Consider the following 25,282-nt stretch of genomic DNA (forward strand, 5'->3'; position numbering starts at 1 on the left):
CACTCTGATTTATAGAAAGAAAAGATAAATAACAGAGGAGTACAAAATCTACTCAAGAAAATGCCATCCTTACCAGTTTAGAAAATAAAAACGCTGAGTAATGATCAAGAGATCACGCTGAAGTAGTTATTAAAAATCTTCCCCTCTGCGCAAATATGTTTGTCAAAGCTGTATCTTGATTAAGTAGAAGTTTCTTCTACATTGTTATAATAGCAAGGAGCCACAATCCAGTTAGCACATCTAGACACTTCAAGTAGTACTATTTCTTTGTAAAACATTTTCTATAGCACATGGCCTGCAGTTTGTCTAGTGGAATAACAGTGAAAAGCCGCCCTGTGTCCATCTCCTGGCTTTTATATCTATGTGGTCCTGCAGAAAAAGCTCCATCAAAGATATTACCCCATATATGCAAGCCAGGGGAAATGCATGGAGAATTAAATCTTTAGAAAGGATCTGTAGGAAATTCAACGCTAACAAGTGTAAGCATGCTGGTGCTTCTCTTTTGTTCCCAGTGCTGCTAAATCATACTGGTGGGTTACAGGAATGACAAATGGGTGCTGACGCTGGGCCAAACTGTGCTCCAGATGGGATGAGAGTGTGTTTACGGTGCCATAGTGGGTCTACGTCTGCTGACACACTAGCTCAGATCAAACTCCCAGGTAGAGATATGCATTATGCAGATAGATGCTACAGAGTAACATCAAGACAGATGCATAGTGCATAATATTTCATCTGGGAAGCCTCCATTATAACACTAATCTAATGTTTATGCGAAATAAACATTAGATTATAAAAGTTTTGGCCACCATGCAAGACTAAAATTGAATCGCTTTTTAACAGTGTTAATGTAATTGAAAGTTTCTATGGAGAAATAGTTCACCCAAAAATTAAAATTCTGTCAATAATTACTCACCTTCATGTTGTTTCAAACCCTTAAGACCTTCTTTGGAACACAAATTAAGATATTTTTGATGACATCTGAGAGCTTTCTGACCTTGCATAGACAACAACACAACTACCACGTTCGTGGTACTGTCGTGAACACACATCGAATTCTGACACAGAAGAGAATAAACAGTTGAATAAAGTCATTATTTTTGTTTGCTTTGCACACAAAAAGTATTCTCGTAGCTTCAGAAAATGAAGGTTAAACAACTAATGTCACATGGACTATTTTAACAATGTCCTTACTGCCTTTCTGAGCCTTGAACATGGTATTTACGTTGCTGTCAATGGAGGTACATAAAAAAATAACTTAATTTGTGTTCAGAAGATGAACGAAGGGCTTACAGGTTTGGAATGACATGAAGGTAAGTAATTAATGACAAACCATTCATTGTTAGAAGACCTATCCCTTTAAAGATTCTTCATGAAACAATAGATTCCAATAAAGAACTTTTATTTTTAAGACTGAACTACTAAGAAAACTTAATTAATATTCATGAGCTGAACTGAGTAATCATGTGCCCTCCCTACCCACTGTTCAAATCAATCCTGCATATAATTTACAAAGCAGTTTTTGTGATTATTAATGGGCTGTCATAATGACAGTAAATTATTCCAGTGTTTTCTGTTTTGAGCACATACCACATAATAAGTTAATTCTATATGCTAATACAATGACAGTTCATTAAAATGATTTTTTTTTTTCGTTCCTAATATTGATTCATGCTTATTTTATTAACACAAACTGTCAAAAGAAAAATTGTATTCATTTCACAGAAGGCTAAAAAGGGTGCCGAGGTCTGGACATTGAAGGCAAGTTGGGTTCCAGCTCATTCCTCTCCACAGGGCTGGCAAGACAGGACGGTGGTGACGGAGGCACTTCTGTAAATGTGTGTGCTAGCTTGTGATTGATGTGCGGGATGCTGAGCTGTGAATGCTGACACAGGAAGAGCAGAATAGGATGACTTCAGGAACCTTAGGCTAGACCCACACTAGCATCTACTGGCCGATTGTTATGTCACTTAAATAATATTCATAAGTCAGGCTTATACAATATGAAACCATGCTTTCCTTTTCAAATCCGTCCGACACCCCTGATAATAAACAATCACTATCTATCATTTACTAGAATCTCTAAGGCACAGAAACCCTTGATATTCACTCAGGAGGATCAAACGGGAGAACAAAGAGAGAGAAAGACAGACAGCACAGGGAATGGAAAACAGATTGAAAGAGCATTCCGCTACTCAATTGTTTGTCTGTTCTCTCAGTGGTGCAGAAAATAGAGGGCAGGTGATAATGGCAGTTGACCATAAGAAATGTAGGGAGCAGCAGATGAAGAGAGACCAAGTGACCTCAGTGTAATTGCTCGCCATTTTCATTGGCTCAAGGCAATCATGCTCAATGTAGTGTACACATCATTGTGCACAGCTAACCATATGTCTGCATGAGTGGCTATAAGATAAGTTTGAGGCTTTGTGTTAGTCGTCCAATTTGGTTGGTTCTTTCTACCTGTGGACCAAGCATGCCTTTTCATTTGTTGGTAGCTCTCCAGCTAGACCTTTTTTGCCATAAGACACAACCCAGCCACTGAACTCATTGCCTTGCCATCTGTCTGCAGTTGAAAACACTCGCTTTCCATACGGTGGCACGCTGGTAGCAAACCCATCCCCAGCTGACTGGCAAAATGCTTTGAAAGAGTGAACTAGGCAAGCTAAACTGGCTGATGTGACATTGTTTTATCAGAGTGTGCTGGTACTGTGAGCTGTGTGTCCTGAACTAAGGGGAGAATAGTGGGGGGGGATTAGCTCAGAGCGTTGGACACATGTGGGCAAAGCTTGTCCATCCGCTCATCAGCTGAGAATGCAATTTAGCAGCTTGCTGCAAGAATGCAAACCATTTCTAATCACAGAACAGCATGGCATTTGCCAAGTAGGTACAACAAACGAGGGAAAAAAACATCTCTGTTGCCCATGGCTTTGTTCTAAATGTTCTGCTGAACTTTTCCCATAAAAGGATCATTATGAAAAGCAGCGGTCATGCCCTTGCAACATCAGCTGACTGAAGCACAAGCCTCAAAAGAGAGCTGGTCACCAACATCAGCTTGTCTCTCTGTTGGTGTTTGTCTTTTCATCTGACATATTTCTACAGCATTTTATCAGTAATGATGATTTCATTATGATTGGATGAGAGCTGAATGAATGCAACCAAGCGTATCTTACTGGCATCGAACTAGACACCAGGTTTTATACAGGTTTTATTACATTTCTCCAAATGGTCATAAGTTTGTCAGAATCATTTTGTACTGATTTTTAAATTGAAAGATGGTGCAGTTTATTTCATGACCAAAGTCAGTTTCTACAGAGATTAAAGGAATAAGTGCTCCTTATCAATCCTGAGTACATGAGGCTAATTTGTAACTCTGAATAATAAAAAAATTATATTAACAATAATATTATCAATTGCAATAAACTTATATTTTTTATTATAAAGTCACATCAAATGTAATTATTAATATCATATTTATAATGCAAGCAAGCAGTATTATTATTAATAATAATAATATTATTATTATTATCATCATCATCATCATCATCCGAAATTCCTATTCGGTGAGACTGAGAATGTATTTGGGGCAGGTCAGGAGCGAGAGGTCAAACGCTTGAATAAGACCAATTGCTCTTTGTCAAGATAAAGTGCATTTATTTTATCTGCTTCGATTATTTCTTATTAGTAGCCTATTTCCTTCATCTTTGCAATTAGACCAAGGTAAGAACAGCAAGAATTTACTCACCACTCGTGCTCATGATGCTGAAACAATAATCCAAGAGGAAAATGTAATATCAAGATAGCAGCAGTCGCCTATTGATCCACCGATACAATCCAGTTATTAAGCCTCAGCTTGAAGTCAGAGTCGAACCGTTAGAGTGGGACAGAAACTCTAGAATAATTAACAAAATTAGTAAAGCTCCTAATGTGATTCCCGGATCACAGGAGGGCAGTGATCACTTGGTAATAATGGGAGCGCTGGTCTTAAAGTACTGCACCCCGTGAGTGCAGGGCTGACGACCGGCCTCAAATAAAGCGGAATGTTGTCTAGTCACATTCCGTGATCTGCTGCCGTGTATCGCGTGTAGCCTGAGATAGTGCTGAGCCGCACTCAGTGCTGCGTACAGTGGACGAGGCGCTGCCTGTCACTGTACTCTCGCGCTCTCATCTATGCGAGCGCTCGCCGGGGTGACGTCAGCGAGCGCGCGGAGCAGCGTGTTTCCTCACAACACATCTACTATGCAAGCGCGCACAGCGCTGGAGGAGACAGATTCGTTGATTATAATGGCAGCGATGTGTTTTTGTCTTGTCGCCTGCGGCGGATTTGAGGTGTGAGGTCATAACAGGGGGAAAGTTGAAGGGTAGGGTGGGTTTTCGCAGATTAGCCAACGGCATTTACTGTATATAGATGTATAGCGCCCTCTTATGCAGAGTTAGAAAAAACACAGTGTGCTTCATTTAGGAACCTGCCAACCAAATGAAAGCTTCTTACTATGACATTAACTCGTTTAGAGACGAATTATGTTCCAGAAAAATAACTGCACAAATGATAGGCTAATCTGTATAAAGTGCAGTTCAATAATGTTCGATAATATAATACTAATCTTGTAAAGGCTTAAAAAACATATGGTGTAACCAAAACGAAAAAAAAAAAAAAAAAAAAACATATGGTGTAGCCAAAACAACTAAATTATAACAAAACAACCACAACAATTGTAGTTTAGATAATTGTAATCATGAATTATTATAAATAGAATTATGCCATGCTTTCTGCCTTGTGTTAAGGTAAAGAAAAATAAATAAAATAAAAGTGCTAAAGTGTGATATGATGCTCATAGACTGTTTAAGCAGCATCTAAACTAATAATACATCCTGGATTGGTAGCATGATTCAGGTCTATAATTTGGCACATATACTGAACAATATTAACCTCCTTCTTATAAACCGCTATGGACAATGTGTGTTCGGTGAGCTGAATCTTTTCTATAGGCAAAAATGGTGTAAATGTTTTTGCCCTTGATTTATTTTTATTTTTTTTGGAGTTAACACAAAACCTTAAAAAACACTACCCCTTAAACCCTTACTCTATTCACTACATAATTAAAAAATGTGTTATAAGCATAAATAAAGATAACATGCTATAATACTGAGTGCTGAGTTTTTTCTTACACTGCATAGTTTTTTAAATGATTTGTTATTGAAGACATCTCAAATCAAGGTCAGTGGAGAAAACCTTTCTTTTTAAATTTCCATTTAATTTACTCTTGATGTACACTAGTAGTCACTCTTTCATCACTTTACGTCTCAGAGGTTTGTGCTTATTGCACAACCTCACAAATCAGCCCAGCATTCATTCCTTTGTGAAAGAAAAATACATTCAGTCTGAATACACTGTAACCCACAAACAAATAAAAGACTTTACGCCAGTGCCATTTAGAAAAGTAATAAATCACATTCACAAGTTCACTGTTTGTTCAGCACAATACTCATAGATCCATGAAATGCACCTTGGTTAATCACTTTGTTGTTGTTTGTTTGTTTTGTTTTTGCTTTTTTAATTAAAAAAGCTCTGGCTCATGGGAAGGCAGACAGACAGTTGGATTTAACAGGAAGTCTCTTATTTGCAAGTTGTTCTTTTTTGTGTGTTCTAACCTAAAGGCTCTGTGTTACAAGTATTTGACTGTCATGTGTATACAGAAACAAAGGCCAAGAGGAAACGGCACAATGGAGGGATGTGACAGGCGCCTCACACACTCTGCTTTTCTTCCTCTCTAAGTCTGTCTATCTCACTCCGGTTGCTCTCTTTGCCTGACCATGCAGTGCTCTCGTTCTGACAGTCAGATATTTTGACAGGGCCATAAGGTTAGTGTCTGAGACAGACAGTGTAAGCAAGCAGTCAGCATTGCTCTGCATGTCATAGCATCAGCACTTCTACACTCCCCTCCCATCTGTATGAGATGAGTACTTCCTAGATATGTAGTTACTCACATTTATTTTTAAGCCGATTCTGACAACCTTATAGAAATCAGGTCTAATCCTAAGACATATATCAGTTATTTGTTTAAGCATGTGCTGTTAATGACATTAAATGAAGTAATTGAATGAGCATAATTACACTGACTGACTAAACCTATAATTGAGGATCATTTATGAGGCATGTTATATTATAGATGTTTGTCACAGAATTTTATAACCCGCATACCTTTGATTTTACAGCCTGCATATGTTTACTGGAGTGTGCACACAAAGTAATCTGTACCAGGATTATGTGTGTTGTGTGATTTTTGCGGATATCATAGGCTGAAATGCTGGTCAGAGCTTCGGATTTAGTCCACAACAACAGGAAGTTGCTCTTCCTTAGGGCACTGGTACAATGGGGCACCGGAACGCAATGCCTCCCTGAACTTATCCCCCACTGTGAGCTGCCCTGAGGTACTGTACATTCACTAGCCACAGATTTATTAGCCTGTTATGAGTTTTTATTAAACAACATGCTGTTTCTATGAAAGGTCCTATAAAGGATTAGCTTACCAAAAAATACCCTTACACAATTTCAAACCCACAGAATTGTCTTTCACCTGTGGAACAAACCGTAAAAAAAAGAGAAAAAATTACATCCTTTTTTTTTTTTTTTTAACACTTTTCAATGGTTTTATTTATATATTTGGCATGTACAGTGCAGATTATTAAATCTGTCACTGTAAATGTGCCAGAATTATAGGCAAAGTAGTAGTTACTGGACAGAATATAGGGGAGAGCGGGGCACAAAGTAACACTTTCTGACTTTCTCAGTTTGTGTACATCCACCAGGGGTTCAGAATATAATTTCTTATCCACAGTCATTTTACACTAGTATAATTATGTCACTGTGTTTCATTATTACAGTGTATACGTTTTTCTGTATCCACCCTCAAAAAATGGAAGTGAAATGTGACATGCCCCATAGGTGGGGAACATTGTAACATCTGAGGGGCACGCTGTAACATGACCATATTACAGGTTACAAGGTTATCTGATCGGATGAAAAAAATAAAAATAGAAAAATATGACAAACTAAAATATTTTGTTAATAAAATAAAACTTTTCTTTTTCAAATAAAATAATGAGTTTTTTAAGAATAAAAAAAAACTGATTTTAGAGTTTGACAATGAACACTGCAATCAATGCTTGGGAGGACCCACATAAATTAGAAAAAAAGTACTTTACATGTCTTGAAATAATAATTTCTAAACATTAAACTCACTAAACATTGACTGTCAATCTTTATTCACATTGGAAATTTGGAATTTAAAACTGTTTAGTGTCTTCTGCTAGTTATCAAAGCATTAAAGAAATGATCTTAACTGATAAATAGCATATTGGAGATTAGAATAATAGCAGATTTGTCTAATTTTAAAAGAATAAAAAAAACTGAGATGAAAAATTTACTTAAGCCAGGATTTTAATTTTACTATGGTAAAATAAATATTCAGTGATATCTTCAAAAGATGAATTTTGGCACACATTTTTTTCTATATAATGTTGATATGGAAACTAATAAATACTGTAAATTTTGTTATGCTAGCATGAGTAGAAATATTCAAACCACGTGTGTTACAACTAACCCCATGTTACGTTGTGCCCCGCGCTCCCCTATGTCCCTCTAAAAAGAAAATATAAAACTTAATTTAAAATTTAAACCAAAAAACATCAATTAGTTTGATCAACAAGAAAAGACAAAGAAGAAAAACATTTCATGGCTCCATATTTCAAATCACTGACTTTATTTAGATTTTTGAGCAAATATTCCTTAAACTAAAACAATGAACACTGATTAACATGATGTACAGTGTGTACCACTACAAAATGACAATATTTTTGTGAGAGCGCCATTCAAAACTGAGCTGTTAAACCAAACTGTAACTAAATATCAAAGCAGCTAGAGAGATGGTATCGGATCAAATGAATAAGATTTGTGGATCAACCGGTTCATAAGGTGGGAAAAATGTTAATGACTTCCAAGTTCAAATCACTGATCCGATTTTAGGTGAACTTTTTTTTTTTTTGAAAACAAAGTATACACTGATTACTGAAGTGTACTGTATATTGAAATATATTTAGTCATTTCTTAAAAAAAAAAAAAAGCCTGTTTTGTAGATGAAAATAAAATGACAGTTCATTAATGAGACTTAATGACTTTGCATTAACTATTCATGTAATTTACAAATTAGATATACACAATGTGATATGCTAACCACAAAAAGCAAAAGCATTCCAATAGCTTTGTGCTGCGGAGGCTTGTCAGCTTGCTTGTCTTGTGTGCCATGTTAATGCCGTGACTATGGTTTGGGCACATGGTCCGATGGCTCCAAGTGTGGAGGTTTTGATTCTCTATCATTGATGTGGTATGTAATCCATTTACCCAGACCATCTGAGACCTGTGGCAGGAATAAACCACACCGTAGTGCACATACTGCCTTTTTTCACAGCCCAGGCAACCAGTCAAATGTCCTATCCCATATATCATCTCAGGGTGACTTTTGTAATAGCTCAACAACAGTCTGTAGAACATGGAGTCTGTTCCAGGGTTTATATTTAACCAAGAGAGAAAAGCAAGAAATGAACCAAGGCCTGGTCTGCTATCTGACCTACTCAGGAGATAAAACCCAAGGAGAAGCATAGGAAATTCTTGAAAAAATAAATAATAATGATTTAAAGAAAAAGGCTGATTTTTACATGCTATCTTCTCTAAAAGCATGATGAAAATGCGCGTGCACGTGTGCATGCACACACACAGTGTCTGGATATGCTGTATGCAGTAAGCACCTTTGGAATGTGAGCAAGAGGGCGTATTTTACTGTTATGAAGTTGATAGTGACTCGAGAGGTATTTTGTTGTGTCCTATGAAAAACAAGTCAGACCAGATGGATAACTAGAAGATCGTTTTTGTTGATTTTCAAAGAAAAGACAACTGGTTGGATTCATGAGTCTGATTAGATGAGAACTGGAAAGATATTTTGTATTTGCTGAGTCATTAATTTAAGGTTGTTTATTTGAAGGTTATCTACCATCTTATGAACTGACTGAAGAACCTCTGACCTGACTTATAGAATCCAACAGAACAGGGGAGTGAGAGGGAGGAGAAAAAGAGAAACAGGGTGAATGAAAAAGCAGCATTTCATTTAGGGGAGGAGTTTACATACTTCCTTCAGCTAAAGCTCTAAACTCATGCTACAAGGACATACATGCACACACACATACACACCCCTTGCCTTAAAGGAGCATTACAGACTATGATGGTTAGTTTTAGTCAGTTTGAAAGGAACTTTTCTCCAACTCCACAGAGCACATACTGACAGATCTATGAGGAACGAACATACTGCCGGGAGTCAGCAGGACAGAGGTACGCTCTCTTTCTTTCAGTGTGTGAGTGAGTGTGTACTCAGTTGAAATTGCTGTGTTAATATGTATCAAGGTTTGAATGGAAGTAGGACAAGTGGTGTTGTTGTAGTGTATTTACTTTTTAACTCGTTTTTCAGACTTCTGATTGTCTCTACACATGTTTTACGTAGTATACTTGTAGTCTTTCTGTGTGTCTGTCTAGTGAAACGTAGAACATTTGTATTCTCTAACAATATTCCAGGATTTTCACTAACAGATTCTAAGAACTTGTTTTTGGTTCAGTTTAATAGTTCCAGCATGTGCTGCTTGGGCTTAGGCGACATTCTAAACTTAGAGTCTAAACCCTTTACTCGGGTTACAAATCTACCTCGTTCTTTTCACTGACATACACACACTGAGCCAGTAACCCAGAGAGACACAGATAACTCCACCGTCTCAGGCGCAGGGGACAGTTTAACCTGTTTGTATCACATTCAACAGACAATGTGCTGTTCATGGTACTTTCAAAACATTGGTTGCATAGTTGTCTGCACTGACATATGCACAAATATGTGTTCTGGTGTTCTTTTTTTCAAGTTAGCCCAAACACAAATTTTCATCTGCAGATAAACAAACATTGAAATTGAAATTGCATTCCAATGTATTTATTTTAAGATATTTATATATATATATATATATATATATATATATATATATATATAAAAAGAAGTAAAGTCAATGTATAATTCACACACTGGGTATTCCCATAGCAAAACACTTGATTATGGTGTTGAAGGCTCAGAGAGATATACTGAGAAATGCCTCCTGGCTGTTTACAGCTGCTCAGACTCACAAGATCTCCACAGATTCAATTAGAATCTGACTGGGTTCTCTCTTTACAAAACACTAAGATGTGCAAGATTATCCGTATAGATAAATACCTTCTTTGTTGAGCCCCAAGACAGAGACAGTTATGGTGACAGGGAAACACATTCAATGTAGTTTAAACAAGCAGACAGTACATTAAACTGAGAAAGATTCATAAATATGTTGTTTTTACATCATGCTAAACACACATAATGCTAAACCAACAGGATGACATAACTCTACAAGGATATACTTAAGGTTGCATCATGAGAAACTATTTTTGTAACATTCTTACCCAAAACTGAAACCAAATAGCTGGAGTATTGCTCAGTCAACACATTTCCCCTAAAAATCAGTGGTTCCCAACTGGGAGCAAGCAGTAAAAGGGGCATAACATGGTCATTAAAAAAAAAATCTCTCAAGATTAGAACGTTAAAGTTGTTTATTGCCAAATTCAGATTTTTATCGTAGTCTTCAAGATATTGTTCTTTATTCTTCCTTCAAAAATCTTACAGACTAGTTGAACAGGCCGAGTTATCAAGTTTGTCATGAAGAATGTCATTTTCTCAGTAAGTGATCAAAAACAGCTTTGGTACATATTTATTTATTTGATTTTTGTTTAATGAACAATACCTTCAAATCATTAAGATTGAGCTGTATTGACTCAATCAGTCTATCTTTACACTGATAAAAACCTAAACCTAAAGAGGGCTGCACTTTTATGAGAGCCAGACATGTTAGAATGGCCAACCTGGAGCTGTCACCCCTAATATTACAACATCTAGTACAAAAGAAAAACAAAAGAAAAACATTTAATACGAGTAAATAAATTAGAAAAAAGAATCCATGTTTACTTGCTATGAGCAATGCCCATTAATTCAGTGGGCCTTTTGTCCTCATATGCCAGAGATGTGAGAATGCTGCTGCTCTCACTTTCCACAAGAACCCCTGGCACAGAGAGGCACTGACCAGCCCACACAAACATGCCAGTAGTGCTTCAGAGTGCTTCACTCATCTGCCGAGTGGACGGAGAGAGGAAAGGGGAGAGTACAAAATAGATGGATGTTAGAAAATGAGCAGTAGAGAGAGTGTGGTTTATGCAGGAGAGGAAAATGGACAGGAAGAGAGAGAGGGATAGGAGTGACTCCATCGATAAGTGGATCTATCGTTGACCCGGCACTATTGAAACTGAGTTTGAAGCTGGCTGTGTACATCATGGCATGCTGCTGCTGCTGCTGTCCGATTCCGTGCCTCAGAAACTGCTTCTTGTTTTCAGGTTGGTTCCACCCTGGCTTTCATAGATTTTTGACATGAGAAGAAAGAGTAACATTCACAGGGAGACATCACAGTGTTTCTCTCAGTCATGGGTAATAGATTTACCCATGAAGGTAATGCAGGATGTGTACTTTCCTTAGGTGGCAGTTTGTGTGCCTTCTTGTTGTGTGTAATGCTGTGATTGTCTATTGTGACTAATTACGTACCGTTGTCACTGGGTGAGTTACCGGTATATTGTTTTGCTGCTTGTGTGATTTCAGATTGTTTACTATCAACTGTTGACTAATAACTAGCAAATACTGTCCTTTCATCATTGTATCAATTAGACAGTACATGAGGATTTGTAATGTATTGGTCCAATTCAGTATGAGGGTTAATGCCGTTTTACCATGTTTGTTACTGTTTGCATACGCACAGTCCCTCTCTTAGATTTTGGTCTGGTTTGCACATGCTTCTATTCTGTCTTGCTATGAATTCAGTCTCAGTTTGATTACGCAATAACCCTAAAAGCTTCAGCTTGTCATATAACTAATTTAATAACACTCCCCTAAACATCAACCTCCCTTTCAATAGCGATATCACCCGCTGAGTTTGATGCCTTATGGAATGACCCTCCATACACTTTAGCAGCCGTCAGCGAGCTCTTTTCGCCCAATGACACCATGACAGCCGGTAAGAGGATTTCTTGAGTCAAGCATGAGTGTTTCAGAAAATAAAGTCTATAGTACAGCATTTTACATGATTCTATTATAAATGTATTTTGTGTTTAATAAATTATTCTAAACAACAGTTTGAAACATCCTCTCTTTTCAATGCAAATTGAGATGAGGAAGAAGCTATTATTTAAGCCATCTGGCTGATATTTATAGAGCCATTATGATACGGCTTGCACTTCCTGTTTATGTCCACAACTTTATGAGCCGGTGAACACAGCTCTGGTATTTTTAGATATGCAAACATGCTAATTAGTACCAGCTGTATCATGTTTTTGAATAAGGAACTATTGTATATGGTGATGGACACATATTCAAACATGGGAAGTGCATACCTGCAAAGGAAACCTTATACTTGTGCTTAATCATTCAGTATTTTATCAGTCATATTCCTCTTCAGTCTTTCAGTGTTGCTTTTATGTAAGTTTACAGATTGATAATAAAGTTAATCAGACAGTAGTTAAGAGGTACTATTAAAATTCACTGAACTACATAACAAATGCAGTCGTGTTCTGTAAAGCTGTTTTCTTTGTTTTGCCATTGGAGATGAGGAAGCGGAGGCTGAGGCTGAGGTGGAGGCAGAAAGCATAAGCAGAGAGATTTACTGGAGGAGGAAGCAAACATTCAGCGGAAGCAGCACAGTATCTTCAGCAGGAGAACGCTCTTCTCCAGGTATCTGCAGCATGGATCTCAGTGTCCTGTAGACCTGTGTGGAAATAATGGCCTCTATCTCCATAATTGCTTTTAATGGCTACTACACATCTTAAGCACACTCTCACAACTAATACCAGACTTCCTTAATGTGTACACTCGCCCTAATGGTATGGCTTTCCTGATGTCTCCTCTCATTTTGCTGATCCTGCAAAAAAAAAAAAAAAATTATATTGGCTAAGCGTATTACTAATGTGTTCTTGGACATCAATAAATCACAGCCTTCATCACTAGAGCATTCCTGTTACTGCTTAAGCAATTGATTGTAAATCCTGGTTTCTTTGTGGTGGACACTTAACTTTATACCCTTTTTCTTTTGGGAGATGTTGTTTTGTTGTTTAGCGGGAGGCGACGATCTGGTGTAGCACCTGACAGTGAGCTTCAGGAGGCGTTACGTACCAGACTCCGAGTAGTAGAGAGCAACAGCCAGGATGTTGTCCAGCTCTTCAAGGTCAGACACAGAAGTTTTCATGCAAAACATGCACTGGCACCAATGATGAACTTATTACTATTGATTACTTGAGTATTCTTTACATTAAGTGATGGCTGATACTATCCACACAGGATCTGTCTGCAAGACTAGTGTCTGTTCATGCTGAAAAAGACAGCTTTGTCATCACTTTTAAGACTGTCGAGGAAATTTGGAAGTTCTCTACTTATTTGGCACTTGGTTAGTGACAATGGAAAAATAAAATTCTGGCACTTCTACAGAAAAAATCATTGTACTGTTCTAGCTTAACAAGTATTGCTGTTATATTCTAGGATATGTAGCAAGATGTCTTGAGAACTTTCTCTGTGACCAGTCGTTCTGGCTGGACCCTGCATTGCTTAGTGATGTGGAGATCTGTGTAACAGCGGACGAAGACCACTTAGCTACTCTTTACTTAGGACTTCTGCTACAGGAAGGTAATGTGCCTCCACGACTTGCTGATTTCTCAATGGTTAACAAAATCACCTGTAAACACACTGAATGGACAAACTGAAATAACTATCTCTACACATCTCAATACTCTGTTCTAAAGACCACTATTGCTATTTAACCAATTCAGAGGTCACATATGTTGAATTCAAGATTTGGTAAAAATTGTAGAGTCCTCTTATTTTCAAAGATAGTTTTTGTGAACATTTCCTTGAGTTCGTTTACATACAAAATATCCTGCTTTAAGAATTTTGTTTCCTTGTAAACCACCTCATTCCAAGGCAGACATGACCATCTAAAATAAAACATTTATGGAACAAACTGTTATGGGACAATCAATCTTTTTTAATTGACATATGAAAACATTAACTTATTGATTAATGCACTTGAAAGTAAAAGAGGCAGAGGAAGGTTTTTCAGGATAAACTGTGAATTTTGAGAAACTGTGTCAAGAACCCTACACTATCAGAAATAAAGGATACAAATGTTGTCACTGGGGCAGTAAATTTTGCCAAGTTAGACATGTTCCTGGATCAACATCTTTTGATGATCCTGGATCACGTTATCGTCCAAAAATATAGACTTAACCCAATCCCTACCTCTTTACCTAACCCAAGGATGTTGATCCAGGAACATGTTGTACTTGGTGAAGTCATGCTTACCCCCCCAATGACTGCTTGTGTACCTTTTTTTCTGAGAATGTAAAGAGGAATAAAAACATTTTAATTCATGTTTTAGGTACATTCTTTGCCAAGACTTTATACAATAGTGATTGCAAGGAGGAGGAAGAGGAGCTGACGTACAGGAGGAATGACCTGGTGATTGTTAAAGACATAGGACAAGAGGCCATTTGGGAAGGTTCACTGCTGTCCACAGGCCAACACGGTCTAGTGCCTGTGCATAATATGCAGCCTCTGCCCTATCCATTTTATCAGTAAGTCACACTGACTTTCTAAGCTCACGTAACTATATGGGAGTTTTTTGGGAACTGGGAAGAATTGTAACAGATTTGTCCGGATGAATGAAATAACCTTTGTTCTACACTTGTACTCATGGAAGAAACATACTGTTTGAGGGTATCTCTTACAAATTGGTTTTTATTTATTTATTTATTTGTCTAGGTGGTTCCTTAAGAAATATCCCGGAAATGCAGGAGGGATTCTAGTTACAGATGGCCTATTCAATCATCCTGTTGGTAAGATTCTTCCTAAGTGTCTAGAAAACAATTTCTCAAGATAACCCTTAAAATGCATATTAAGAGTTCAATACTCAAGCTCAGAGTTTGTGACATACTGTAACGTAATGCATTACAAAACAATAATGTGTCCCTCCTTTCAAATATCTGGCTAGTGAGACACTTACAGTGGAGGTGAATGGAGTCAATACATTTTGTGAACTTTAAAATACTCACTATAGCTACCAGACATAAAATATGCACAATTTTATATGATGACTTTAGTGTGAAAAAAAATTCAAAGTGTAAAATTACATTCCAATTTCCACATTTAATTTCTGCTTCCTTTTCAGTGGTTGGAACTTGTGTAGCAGTAGTGGACCATTACCCAGTGGTTAAAGATGAGCTGCACTTATGCAAGGGAGACATAATCAAGATTGAGGGATTTCTTTTCAATACTCTCAACATGTTCATAGGAAGACACCTTACAAGTGGAGAGATAGGATTTGTTCACAAGGCCAGTGTAAAACCTCAGAGTATTGAGCCTATGTAAGTAAACAGCTCAGCTACTTATATTTATAGATTTAACGTGCTCAAATGAATGACCTTCTCTTTATTTTGTAAAAAACATTTATCTAATGTGCCTCTCAACGATGCTGAAAGCAATTGAAAGCAACTAGCTGGCAAACGCTATTTTATTCTGTTGACCTCTGTGAATGTGCCTCTGTCTTGCTGGGGGTGATGAGGGTGTTGGAAGGGGGGCTAGTGGAGTTATGTGATGATGTGATGAAGCTATCTGAATGAGAGTCATGTGGCTGATAATGTTGTCTTTGTTGGCTTTGCACAGCGATGGACAATTGGTCTTTCTCAGTGAGGAGGAAAGGGCAGCCCTGTGTAAACTTAACCCCTGCTTTGAGCCTTGCCAGTCTGATGTACTGGCAAATCTTTTCTCAACAGACATAAGCACTGTGTATAGACTGGGTAAGAGATTACACATTGTTTCTCTGGGAAACTCCAAATAATGTTTAAACAAATATAGTTCATATTCAATAAAGACGTTCATAAAGGGTTGTATAGACATGATGGTGAGAAAATGATGGCTGAATTGTCATGTTTTTTACTCTTTTACACTGCAGATAGACTTGATGACTCTGATTTCACTTACATAAGAAATCATCCAAAATCAGGTAAGCCCGTTTTAAAGACCCTTCTTTTGAAATGTTGCTACATTAATTTATCACAACTATCTTCCTACTTTCCTTCTCTTTCATTGGATAATTTATTATGTACAATTAGAGTTGCAAAAAGGTGTAAATTTTGGAAATGCTCCAGAAATGTGAAACTTTCCAGGATTTTTTGGAATCTTCCAAATCTTCCAATCTGTCTTTTGGGAATTTCCAATCCTTTTGCAAGTCTATGTACAATCAACAATTCTGACATTTACTCTGTGTAATCTGCAGAGCAGAAATCAACAGAGGATCAAAGAAAGAGCACCGTATCTGAGAAAAGTGACACAACTCCCTACCACTCGTCCCCTCGGCAATCATTCTATGCCTCTCGGAATCATCTGTATCAGGACTCTGAGGTCTTCTCCTTCAGCATGGAAGACACCTTTAGAGAAATGGATGAATATGAGGAAGACCCTCCAAATGTCATGGATGAGGGTATCTGGGAGACAGATGAAGCCGAGAGATGTGACCCGATCCTGACCCTTCTAAATCTGGAATATTTTCAGGACACATTTCAAACTCTTTATGACCTCTCCTACTCTTTCCTGGACACTTTCTTCCATGGCCTTCCAGAGGATGAGGTGCTTCAACATTTGGAAAACTTGCGAGAAGGAGCTAAGAAATGCAGGATGCTCTGGGCCCACCGGCGAACCTGCTTCCTTCTTGGCCGGCTATGTGCTAAGAAACTGAAGTACTCACAAGCACGAGTGTACTTTGAGGAGGCTCTAAAGGTCCCTGTAACTGGTTTTGATGACAAGCCACTTCTAATAGCCCTGTATACCAATCTCACTGCAATTTACCTCAAACAGAAGATGAAGGACAAGCTACCATTTACACTAGAGAAGGCAAGTGCTCTAATTATGTGCCTTCCTTGCCACAACTTCTGCTCTGTGGATGAGTTTGAGCTGCTCCAACCAATCATGCGCAAAGCCATAGTTGAAAAAGACAAGTACCTAGAGGCACGGACATGCTACCTCTCCCTCTGTCTCTTTCTCCGTCTAAGAAAAATAGAGGATGCTTTACCTTTTGTAGAGAGACTTCAGTTACTTATCATAACACTGTCTGCGGAAAAAGGGAGGCCAGTTGCCCCTGTTGATCTCAATTGGATGCTGTGCAGGCTTTATCATAAAAAGTATTTGCCCTACCTCACACTAGCTTCTTTAAGTTTAGACTCAGGGCAAGAGCATTCCTTGGATGATGCATTCCAGAAAATTGAACTCTTTATCAAAAACTCAGCCAGGCTTAATCCTCACTGGAAGGAAAGTACTTCAGAGCTTCCTGCACAGGTGGTGGTCTACCTTCAACAAGCCTTGTCAATAGCTAGTCAAGGGGAAGACTTTAGGACTCAGAGGGACCTGTGCCTCAGCCTGGCTAGTGTTTACCAGCAGCATGGAGCTTTAGAGAAGGCTGTACCCTTTGCCCAGCAAGCAGCAAAGACTGGAAGTCAAATTAATGAAGAGGAGGGCTTTGAGGCATCCGTACTGCTGGCCTGGCTATTGGTGCTAACAGATGAACCCATGCAAGCTCAGAATACTCTGCAACCTATGCTTAAATCTTTGGATGAAACAGACAGTCCGACGCAGCGTGGTGTAGTCCACAACCTTCTAGCCCTATGTCTCAGCAAACAAGGCAGAGTCCAGGAGGCAGCAAGAAACTTTTATTGCGCTCTGCAGATCTCCCGAGAGAATGGGAACAAGCGTAATGAAGCTCTAGCACTGGCAAACTTGGGCTGCTTGTTTCTGTCTGTCGGGGCTTCGGGCCTAGCAGAGTGTTTCTTGCTCAATTCCCTGCACCTATTCCAGTTTCTCTCAGACAGCCCCACAGATCAGGAGCATGTCCAGGTTTTGCTTTGGCTCGGCAGGAGCTACAAAGATAGAGGAGGGAGTCAGGAAGTCAGACTATGCTTTGAGATGGGCCTCCTTATTGCTATTAGTGCCAACAATCTGCACAGTAAGTATAACAAGATTTGACTTTTGTGGATTGCATCACCAAAGGTTGCATCAACTGTATACCTGATACATATAGTTGTCCCAGAAAGTATTTGGACACTTAAGCCACAATTAAAATGTCTAATTATATTTGCATGATATAACAAAATATCTAAATAAGTGGCATCTATTTAAAATGAATATAGCATAAGCACACTTTGCAAACAGCATTTTACAAAATAATGACTATAAAATGACAATTCTAAATGTATCGTTCAAATTCTACAGAAAGTCTTGAACACTTTGTGGTTAACAAACTTTGTGGAACATGTTTATTATTAATATGATATGTATTATTAATATGACAAACTGCACTTGGTGGTAATTCTGCTAGGGTACCTGGTTTAGACTTGAGGCGAACTTAGGACCACAAAAAATGAGCTCAAATCCAACTGGTTAAAATTAATTTAAAAAATGCCTCAAAATAGAAGTTAGTTCTGAGAAAAGGTCCGTTATCATTTGTTTGAAGATAAGAAATTTTATATCCAATGCAATTAAATTCAGACAATTGTAAATGTGAAGTGTCCAACAGTGTCTAACTACTTTTTGGGATCACCTAAATAATTTAAACCCTCTGTATGTCAGTACCCTGTTTTCTAAATGAACAGAATTTGATTAAGCTAATATTTCAATTATAGTGCAAGAATAAAAAATAAAAAAATCCTTTCAAATGCAGGTCAAATGGTTGTTGCAAAAGTTCTAAGTCGGCATTACGCTGACTTGCTGCTGTATGGACAGTGTATTGTTTACTATGAGCATTGTGTGGGGCTGTGCAGAACCCTTAAGAATAAACAGCTAGAAGGAGAGTACCTGGAACTTCTCAGCAACCTCTATCTCTCACTCAACACTGAGAAGTAAGAGTTACTCTAATGCACCATTACAAATACCTTGACACTTGATCCAATGAATTAGTGAGTTAAAATGTAATTTGTGAAAAATAAAAATAAATTAAAACCTTGCAGGTCATCAAGGAAGTCTCTTGATTATTCAAAGCAAAGCTTAAGGATCTCCATAGATCTGGGGAAAAGACAGGAAGAGTCTGAGACATGGCTTCAAGTGGGCCGTATCTACTATCTGATCTATGAAGATGAGCTGGCTGACATGTACCTACAGGTAAGACATAGGCCCAAAGCAGGGTACTGCAAAATAATTTAGAGTTAATTATTGATTAGTGTTATAATTTTTGCATATATATTCGAAAAAGTATGCCACCAATTCTATGACAAGTCTAAACTTAACATTTTTAGTCGGTGATATAACAGGCTTAATACCAGCGCTTGAAAATGAAAAACAAAATTCAATCAATTCACTCAGACCAGAATCGATAATTTTACGTTTACGTTTCTATTTATAACGTTCCAAAACCGGCTCAGGTGGAAGAAATACCAGTTAATAAAAAAAATGTTTAAACAATTTTCTTTGCCTATAATTTGCCTAATAATAATAAAAATAAAGTACAGCTAGGGCTGGTCGATATATCTAACGATATGATCATGCGCATCTAGTCAGTAAATCTGGTTCCATGATTAGTGCTAAATCACCATCACCTTCTTTTAATTGGAGCGGCATTTAATAGACAGAGCCGTAGATCACTTACAACCTACGCAATATCGCGTTCATTATCGAAGGCGATTCATCTGGGATAATGAACGCGATATTGCATAGCTTGTCAGTGATCTATGGCTCTGTCTATTAAATGCCGCTCCATTTAAAAGCAGGTGATGGCGATTTAACGGTAATCATGGAACCAGATTTACTGAATAGATGTGCACAATAATATCGTTAGATATATCACCCAGCCCTAAGTACAGCGTTGTCTTTACTCAAAAAGAAAAGGAAGAAAATTAGATCTGGTAACGTTAGCCAATAACCCGCTGAGTCAAGTCAGCCAACTTCTTTTCTAGATTTTGGACAAATGTATACAGCAGGGATAGGCAACTCCAGTCCTGGAGGTCCACTATCCTGCAGAGTTTAGCTTCAGCCCTCATAAAAACTCACCTGCCTGTATCTATCTAGTAATCCCGAAAACACTGATTACCTGGTTCAGGTGTGTTTAATTAGGGTTGGAGCTAAACTCGGCAGGACAGGAGTTGCCTATCCCTGGTATACAGGCTACTAAAGAAACAAACAAATCCGTCAACACTTAAAAAAAACATTATAAAAATACTTTTAAAAAAACAAGTATTTTTAAAATATTTAATAAAGTTTGTTGAATTGTAAAAAAAAAAAAAAAAAATACTTGTACAAGATTGTGTTTTTAGAGTGAAAAAAAAAACAAATTGCATCTCACGTCCCATTTTATTAGCCCTATTACTTTCTGAAATAATGAAGGCTAAAATTTCTTTAGGCTAAAGCAAAATGTTAAAAACATTCTAAAAACAGTTATTAGTTTCTCTCCAAAACAAATCCTCTAAAGTTTAGGCTATAAAAACGTCAATGCAAAATCAAATTGATTTAAGGTGAAGCTGATGCCTACCTCTCTCATTCGGCACAAATCCAAATGTTTCCATATTCCCGACGTATCTGGATGCTAAAATATGATTTATTATATAGTGTTTGTACTTTCATCGAACATCAAACATCATCCTTCACATTGGCTTTATCAGCACAGTGAAGCGCGGTCGTGTAGAATGCAACATTTTGTAAAACGGAGCAGTGCAATTTTTTTATTTGTTTCTTTAACTATTTTATTTTGATAACTTGTAGCAAAATATAGCAAAATTATGTTGTGTGCACGCGTAAGGTCATACCAACGCTGGTTGGTTATACAGAAGCAAGACATTATTCAAAGCTGTCAAGCTTTTACAAAATAAAAAAATTTCAATTCTGTTCGGAATTATAAAATTTGATTTTGTTTTTGTTCCTTGAACCGGTTCAGAGCCCTGCATGTATATATATACCATATATACATGTATGTTTTTTATCAGAATATAAGATCTTTCTCCGTAAACAACTGTTTACAGGCAGCAGTAAAGACAGCCCTGAGAATGAATGACCCATGCTTTGCTATGAGCATTTATGAGGAAGCAGGAGATGTGTTCTTCAAAGGACACAGAAATCAACTGGCTGCACTACCATTTTACAGGGTAGGCCTCACCTTGGATTCACATTAGATATTACCAAAGCAGTACAATAATAGTTTAGAAATGTAGGAATCCATGCTGAGTCACATGTTATACATTTGAATCAATCTGCTTTGTTTTTTTTCAAGGATGGGAGTTTGCCATTTGCACGCAGCATAAAGGATGTGCACTCAGAGTTCAGGCTGTTGAGCAAGCTCACAGAGCTCCTGATGAAGCAGAAGCAGTATGAGGAGGCACTGCAATACGCCACACTCGCAGTGCAAGTCAGCGCCACAACTGGTAAGACCGTTATACTCCTCAGGTTTAAAGAGCTATAACCCTGGAAATTTAAAGCCAATGATGTAGCAAACATTGACTATGGGCCATGTAAAATTATTATTATTAATGACGATGAAAGCCTGTGCCAGACGTTCTATACTCTAGCCCGCGAAATGCATTTTCCAGATTCCGGCTTAAAACCTAATCAAATACACCAAACAATCTAATCAAGGTCTGTAGCATCTCTAGAAAGTTACAGGCAGATGAGTTATCAAGATTGGAGCTAAACTCCAAATTAAAATTAAAATGGATTTCATGGGTCAGAGTTGAGAACCCCCTGCTGTATTCCTTTTGCTTATACATCTTAACCTATGTGTCCCCCTGCTGGAGACATATGTCCTACACAGCATAAATCATTTTCTCCAGAGCATGTTATAATTTAAAATAAGATAAAACACACACACACATATGTATCATTACAACCTGCTAATGATGTTCTAATGAGGTCACTCAGACAGTGCTGTATATTTACACATTGTTTTAAGGCACTGTGATGTACAGTAATTCTGGTTAACACTGATTTTACAGCAAGAGTCGCAAATGATAATAGATTTGATTAATGCTAAGATTAACTGTGATGCTCTCTTGAAAACTTCATGCTTCACATCCAATTAAGTTATTCAATGTCAAAGATGAGATCTGAGATCACACTCTGAAAGGAAAAAGCTAAATGCTTTGTGTATTTCTAACAGGTGTTCCTCTGAATGAGAGAGTGTCCTGCCATCGTCTTGCATCAGTGCATTTCTCTTTAGAGAAGTATGAGATGGCTGAGAACTTCTACCTTAAGTCTATTTCAGTCTGCCCTACTGCTCTTGAACATGCCATTGAAGTTCGGTACTATGTTAAAGTGTACTGCAGACTTGCTGATCTGACCCTATACAGATTAAAGGTGAGTCTCTCATTATGTTTAAATATTGTTAAGTTATGTAGCCTATCTGATTTTCACTTTCTGTGAGAAAGTTTCCATAAACTGTATATACACTAATTGTGTGAAATTATATTTGAAAAAGGCCCAAAGTATCTACAAAAATATGTTTAACAGTTACATTCAGAGTAAATTAATTTGATATAGAATGTTTATTACTTTTTCTGCCTTAGGATGCATTCGATGCCATGGGCTACTTCCACTTAGCCCTGGCGGCAGCTCTGGAGGACAAAGAAAGCCTAAGCACACTGTACATAATCTATATGAAGCTCGCAGAGATCCATGCCAACTACATTCCCGATGCTGAACTGAGTAAAAGCTACATGGAAAGAGCGCAGAGTTTGAGGAAGGAACTGGCAGGAGACACAGACTCTTGTGACACAGAAGAAACACATCAGGACCCAGCTGAGGCAGAGCCTGACACTCCCACCAAAGATCGGTCAGAGTCCAACAGCGGCACTAGTACTCTGACCGAGTCCAGCATGACCAACACCAGCCACACAATCAATGCAGAGTCTGAGCACATACTCTCTAACACAAGCCACAAAGACGACCCGAACACTAACATATCGGTGGAAACGGACACAGACACAGACCCTCCTGATCAAACCAAGAGACTAGCAGTTTGAAGGAAGGCTTGACTGGTGTATTGTGAATAAGACACATTTCTTTCTTTCTTTTTTTTCTCCTTTTTTAAGCAAATGTTTAAAATTCCATAATATATTTTCTATTAAGAGTTTCAAAATGATTTTTTTAAATATTGCATAACTGTAAATTAATTATGTACACGAATGAATGTAAATGCATATCTGTAAATATGATTTTAAAAAAAAATCTGTCTACCCTCCTTGAGGGTTCTAAAACCTTTACTTAATTAAAACTTTAGAAATTCTGTTACCATGCATGGGCAAAATGCTGATTGTTTAGCATGTGCACGATTACACAAAGCTATGCAATTTTTAATTAAGTTGTTTTAACTAAACAGGCTAAATGCTCGAAATAAGAAAGAAACAGTACGATTGATGATCAGCTGACTTTCTCGGACCACCCTGCTAAAACAAGCTGGTCCTGCAGACTTGCTTTGATTCAACATCAAGAACATCGGCCCTTTCTTTCAGAACATGCTTCAAAACTCCTTGTTCAAGCTCTTGTTCTTTTCAGGCTGGACTATTGAAATTATCTCTTGGCTGGTCTTCCAGCTAGTTCTGTCAAACCTTTAACAATTAATCCAAAACTGCAACCTACATTTTTTATGAGCCGAATAATATGCACGTCACACCTCACATTAGTTTGCACTGGCTACCAATAGCTGCTTGCATAAAATTCAAGCCACTAACGTTTGCCTACAAAATCTATACTGGCTCTGCTTCCATTTACCTAAACTCATTACTTCAGACTTAATATGCTCGGTAGATTCTGAAAGTGAACGTCGCATGGATAGAAGCCATAGGCTACAGTCAGTCATTCACCGCCGGTGTGCTCACTAACCACTTATTAATCGTGTTTGAAATGGCCATTAAAGAGTTTTCATAGACAACTTATACATGAATCGGAAACATGTTTACTTTATGGTTACTTATCTTTCGTCTATTATGGTTGTGTCCTTACAACCTCCGAAACCGTTGTAGCGTAGACCTTTACTCAAAATAAACATGTTGTGTTGTACTAATTTTATCATCCACTAGAGGGAGATATAGGCCAAGGTGATTCGCTTCACTTCCGAATATATTCCTCACTTGTGACTATAAGGTGAAAACTGAGCCGATGATTAAAGTGTAGCATCCTTCATATAAATATTTTTTTAGTGTGACGATATTTTTAAATACTTTCTTTGGATGAAGTAGGCTACAATATTACTATAGCATGTTAATTGTAGGCCTACTACTGTTAGCCCTTAAATTAATATTGTTTACTATCCTTCAAACAATGCAAATGTATGTTTTATATATATTTATTTTGTTACCGACAAGAATCCACCTTTCTTCTAAACGCGGAAGTTCCACATCGTATACCAGAAGCCTGCTGCTCTGTGAGTGTTTCAATTAATTATATTTCCTAACTTTGTTTTCTTAAGTGGCAGTTGGCACTACTCCTGGTCTCTCTCTCCTCCTGCCTCCCTCCCTTCGTGTGTGTGTGTGTGTGTGTGTGTTCTATTAATAAAAAAGCCAAAATGTCTGCATTTACATCCGCAACCGGTTTTGCAGTTCTGGCTTTGTTGTCAACAAAGGATATCACATGCCCTCTTACACAGCTGTGTTAAAGCTTCTTCATTTATTTTAATGGGACCACAGTGATGCCCATTTGGGTGTTCATGTCTGTCTGTTTGTTTGTTTGAATTGTGTCTCTACACAGCTGAGTTAGGCTGCACTGAGGTGACTCTGTGCCTGCTTGAAATTCTGTGCACAGACACAAGTTAGTCAGTGGTAGGCCACACAGCTCTGACCCACCTTAGCCTCTAGTATCAACGTTGTTTAAACCATCAATTACATAACATTACTTGTAAAAACAGTTGAAATTTCTGTGAATGCATTTGTCGCCTTTCAACATTTCAATTTTTCACTATAAATATGCCATTTCCAATGCTGTATTTTATTAAATTATTATTATTATTAATAAAGCCTATGAAAGTTTTATTTATTGGTTATGCATTACATATTTCGACTGAAAGTCCTAATAAAGATTTGTGACATACCTAAGATACATAACTGTCATTTATAAAATCTGAT

General features: G+C 37.7%; 3 protein-coding genes across 8 annotated transcripts in view; 2 read left to right on the forward strand and 1 right to left on the reverse strand.

Moving 5' to 3' along the window:
• Window positions 1–25,282, reverse strand: part of ablim3 (actin binding LIM protein family, member 3) — a 139,889-nt gene that overhangs the window by 47,690 nt on the left and 66,917 nt on the right. For 3 of the 5 annotated variants that reach the window (XM_052575126.1, XM_052575125.1, XM_052575122.1), the window contains exon 1: window positions 3,740–4,291. The exons of 1 other annotated variant lie outside the window; for it this stretch is intronic. In XM_052575126.1, coding sequence (XP_052431086.1) covers window positions 3,740–3,752 — 13 coding nt within the window. In that variant the 5' untranslated portion in view covers window positions 3,753–4,291. Of the gene's footprint in view, window positions 1–3,739; window positions 4,292–25,282 lie in introns of those variants that run through there. One more of the 5 variants, XM_052575127.1, reaches the window with a different exon arrangement.
• LOC127971860 (SH3 domain and tetratricopeptide repeat-containing protein 2) lies at window positions 9,193–24,097 on the forward strand. Its single transcript, XM_052575116.1, has 18 exons — window positions 9,193–9,376; window positions 12,070–12,168; window positions 12,756–12,881; window positions 13,244–13,371; window positions 13,485–13,590; window positions 13,683–13,826; window positions 14,578–14,773; window positions 14,961–15,034; window positions 15,367–15,562; window positions 15,861–15,994; window positions 16,150–16,200; window positions 16,474–18,192; window positions 18,907–19,084; window positions 19,193–19,343; window positions 21,194–21,316; window positions 21,442–21,592; window positions 22,324–22,520; window positions 22,730–24,097. Exons 1-18 carry the CDS (start codon window positions 9,337–9,339, stop codon window positions 23,183–23,185), a joined length of 4,269 nt encoding a protein of 1,422 aa, XP_052431076.1. The 5' UTR covers window positions 9,193–9,336; the 3' UTR covers window positions 23,186–24,097.
• Window positions 10,151–25,282, forward strand: part of LOC127971859 (SH3 domain and tetratricopeptide repeat-containing protein 2) — a 102,207-nt gene continuing 87,075 nt past the window's right edge. The window contains exon 1 of one of the 2 annotated variants that reach the window (XM_052575111.1): window positions 10,151–11,609. In XM_052575111.1, coding sequence (XP_052431071.1) covers window positions 11,585–11,609 — 25 coding nt within the window. In that variant the 5' untranslated portion in view covers window positions 10,151–11,584. The remainder of the gene's footprint in view (window positions 11,610–25,282) is intronic. The other variant, XM_052575114.1, reaches the window with a different exon arrangement.

Source organism: Carassius gibelio, chromosome B14 (genome assembly GCF_023724105.1).
Source record: "Carassius gibelio isolate Cgi1373 ecotype wild population from Czech Republic chromosome B14, carGib1.2-hapl.c, whole genome shotgun sequence".
Lineage (NCBI taxonomy): Eukaryota > Metazoa > Chordata > Actinopteri > Cypriniformes > Cyprinidae > Carassius > Carassius gibelio.

Bases quoted from the DNA above. Each gene is read 5' to 3' on its own strand.
- LOC127971860 (XM_052575116.1), top strand. From the start codon at position 9,337: ATGAGGAACGAACATACTGCCGGGAGTCAGCAGGACAGAG. The intron at 15,035-15,366 runs GTAAGATTCTTC...CTTCCTTTTCAG, and splicing joins CCTATTCAATCATCCTGTTG to TGGTTGGAACTTGTGTAGCA. The intron at 21,317-21,441 runs GTAGGCCTCACC...TTTTTTTTCAAG, and splicing joins CTGCACTACCATTTTACAGG to GATGGGAGTTTGCCATTTGC.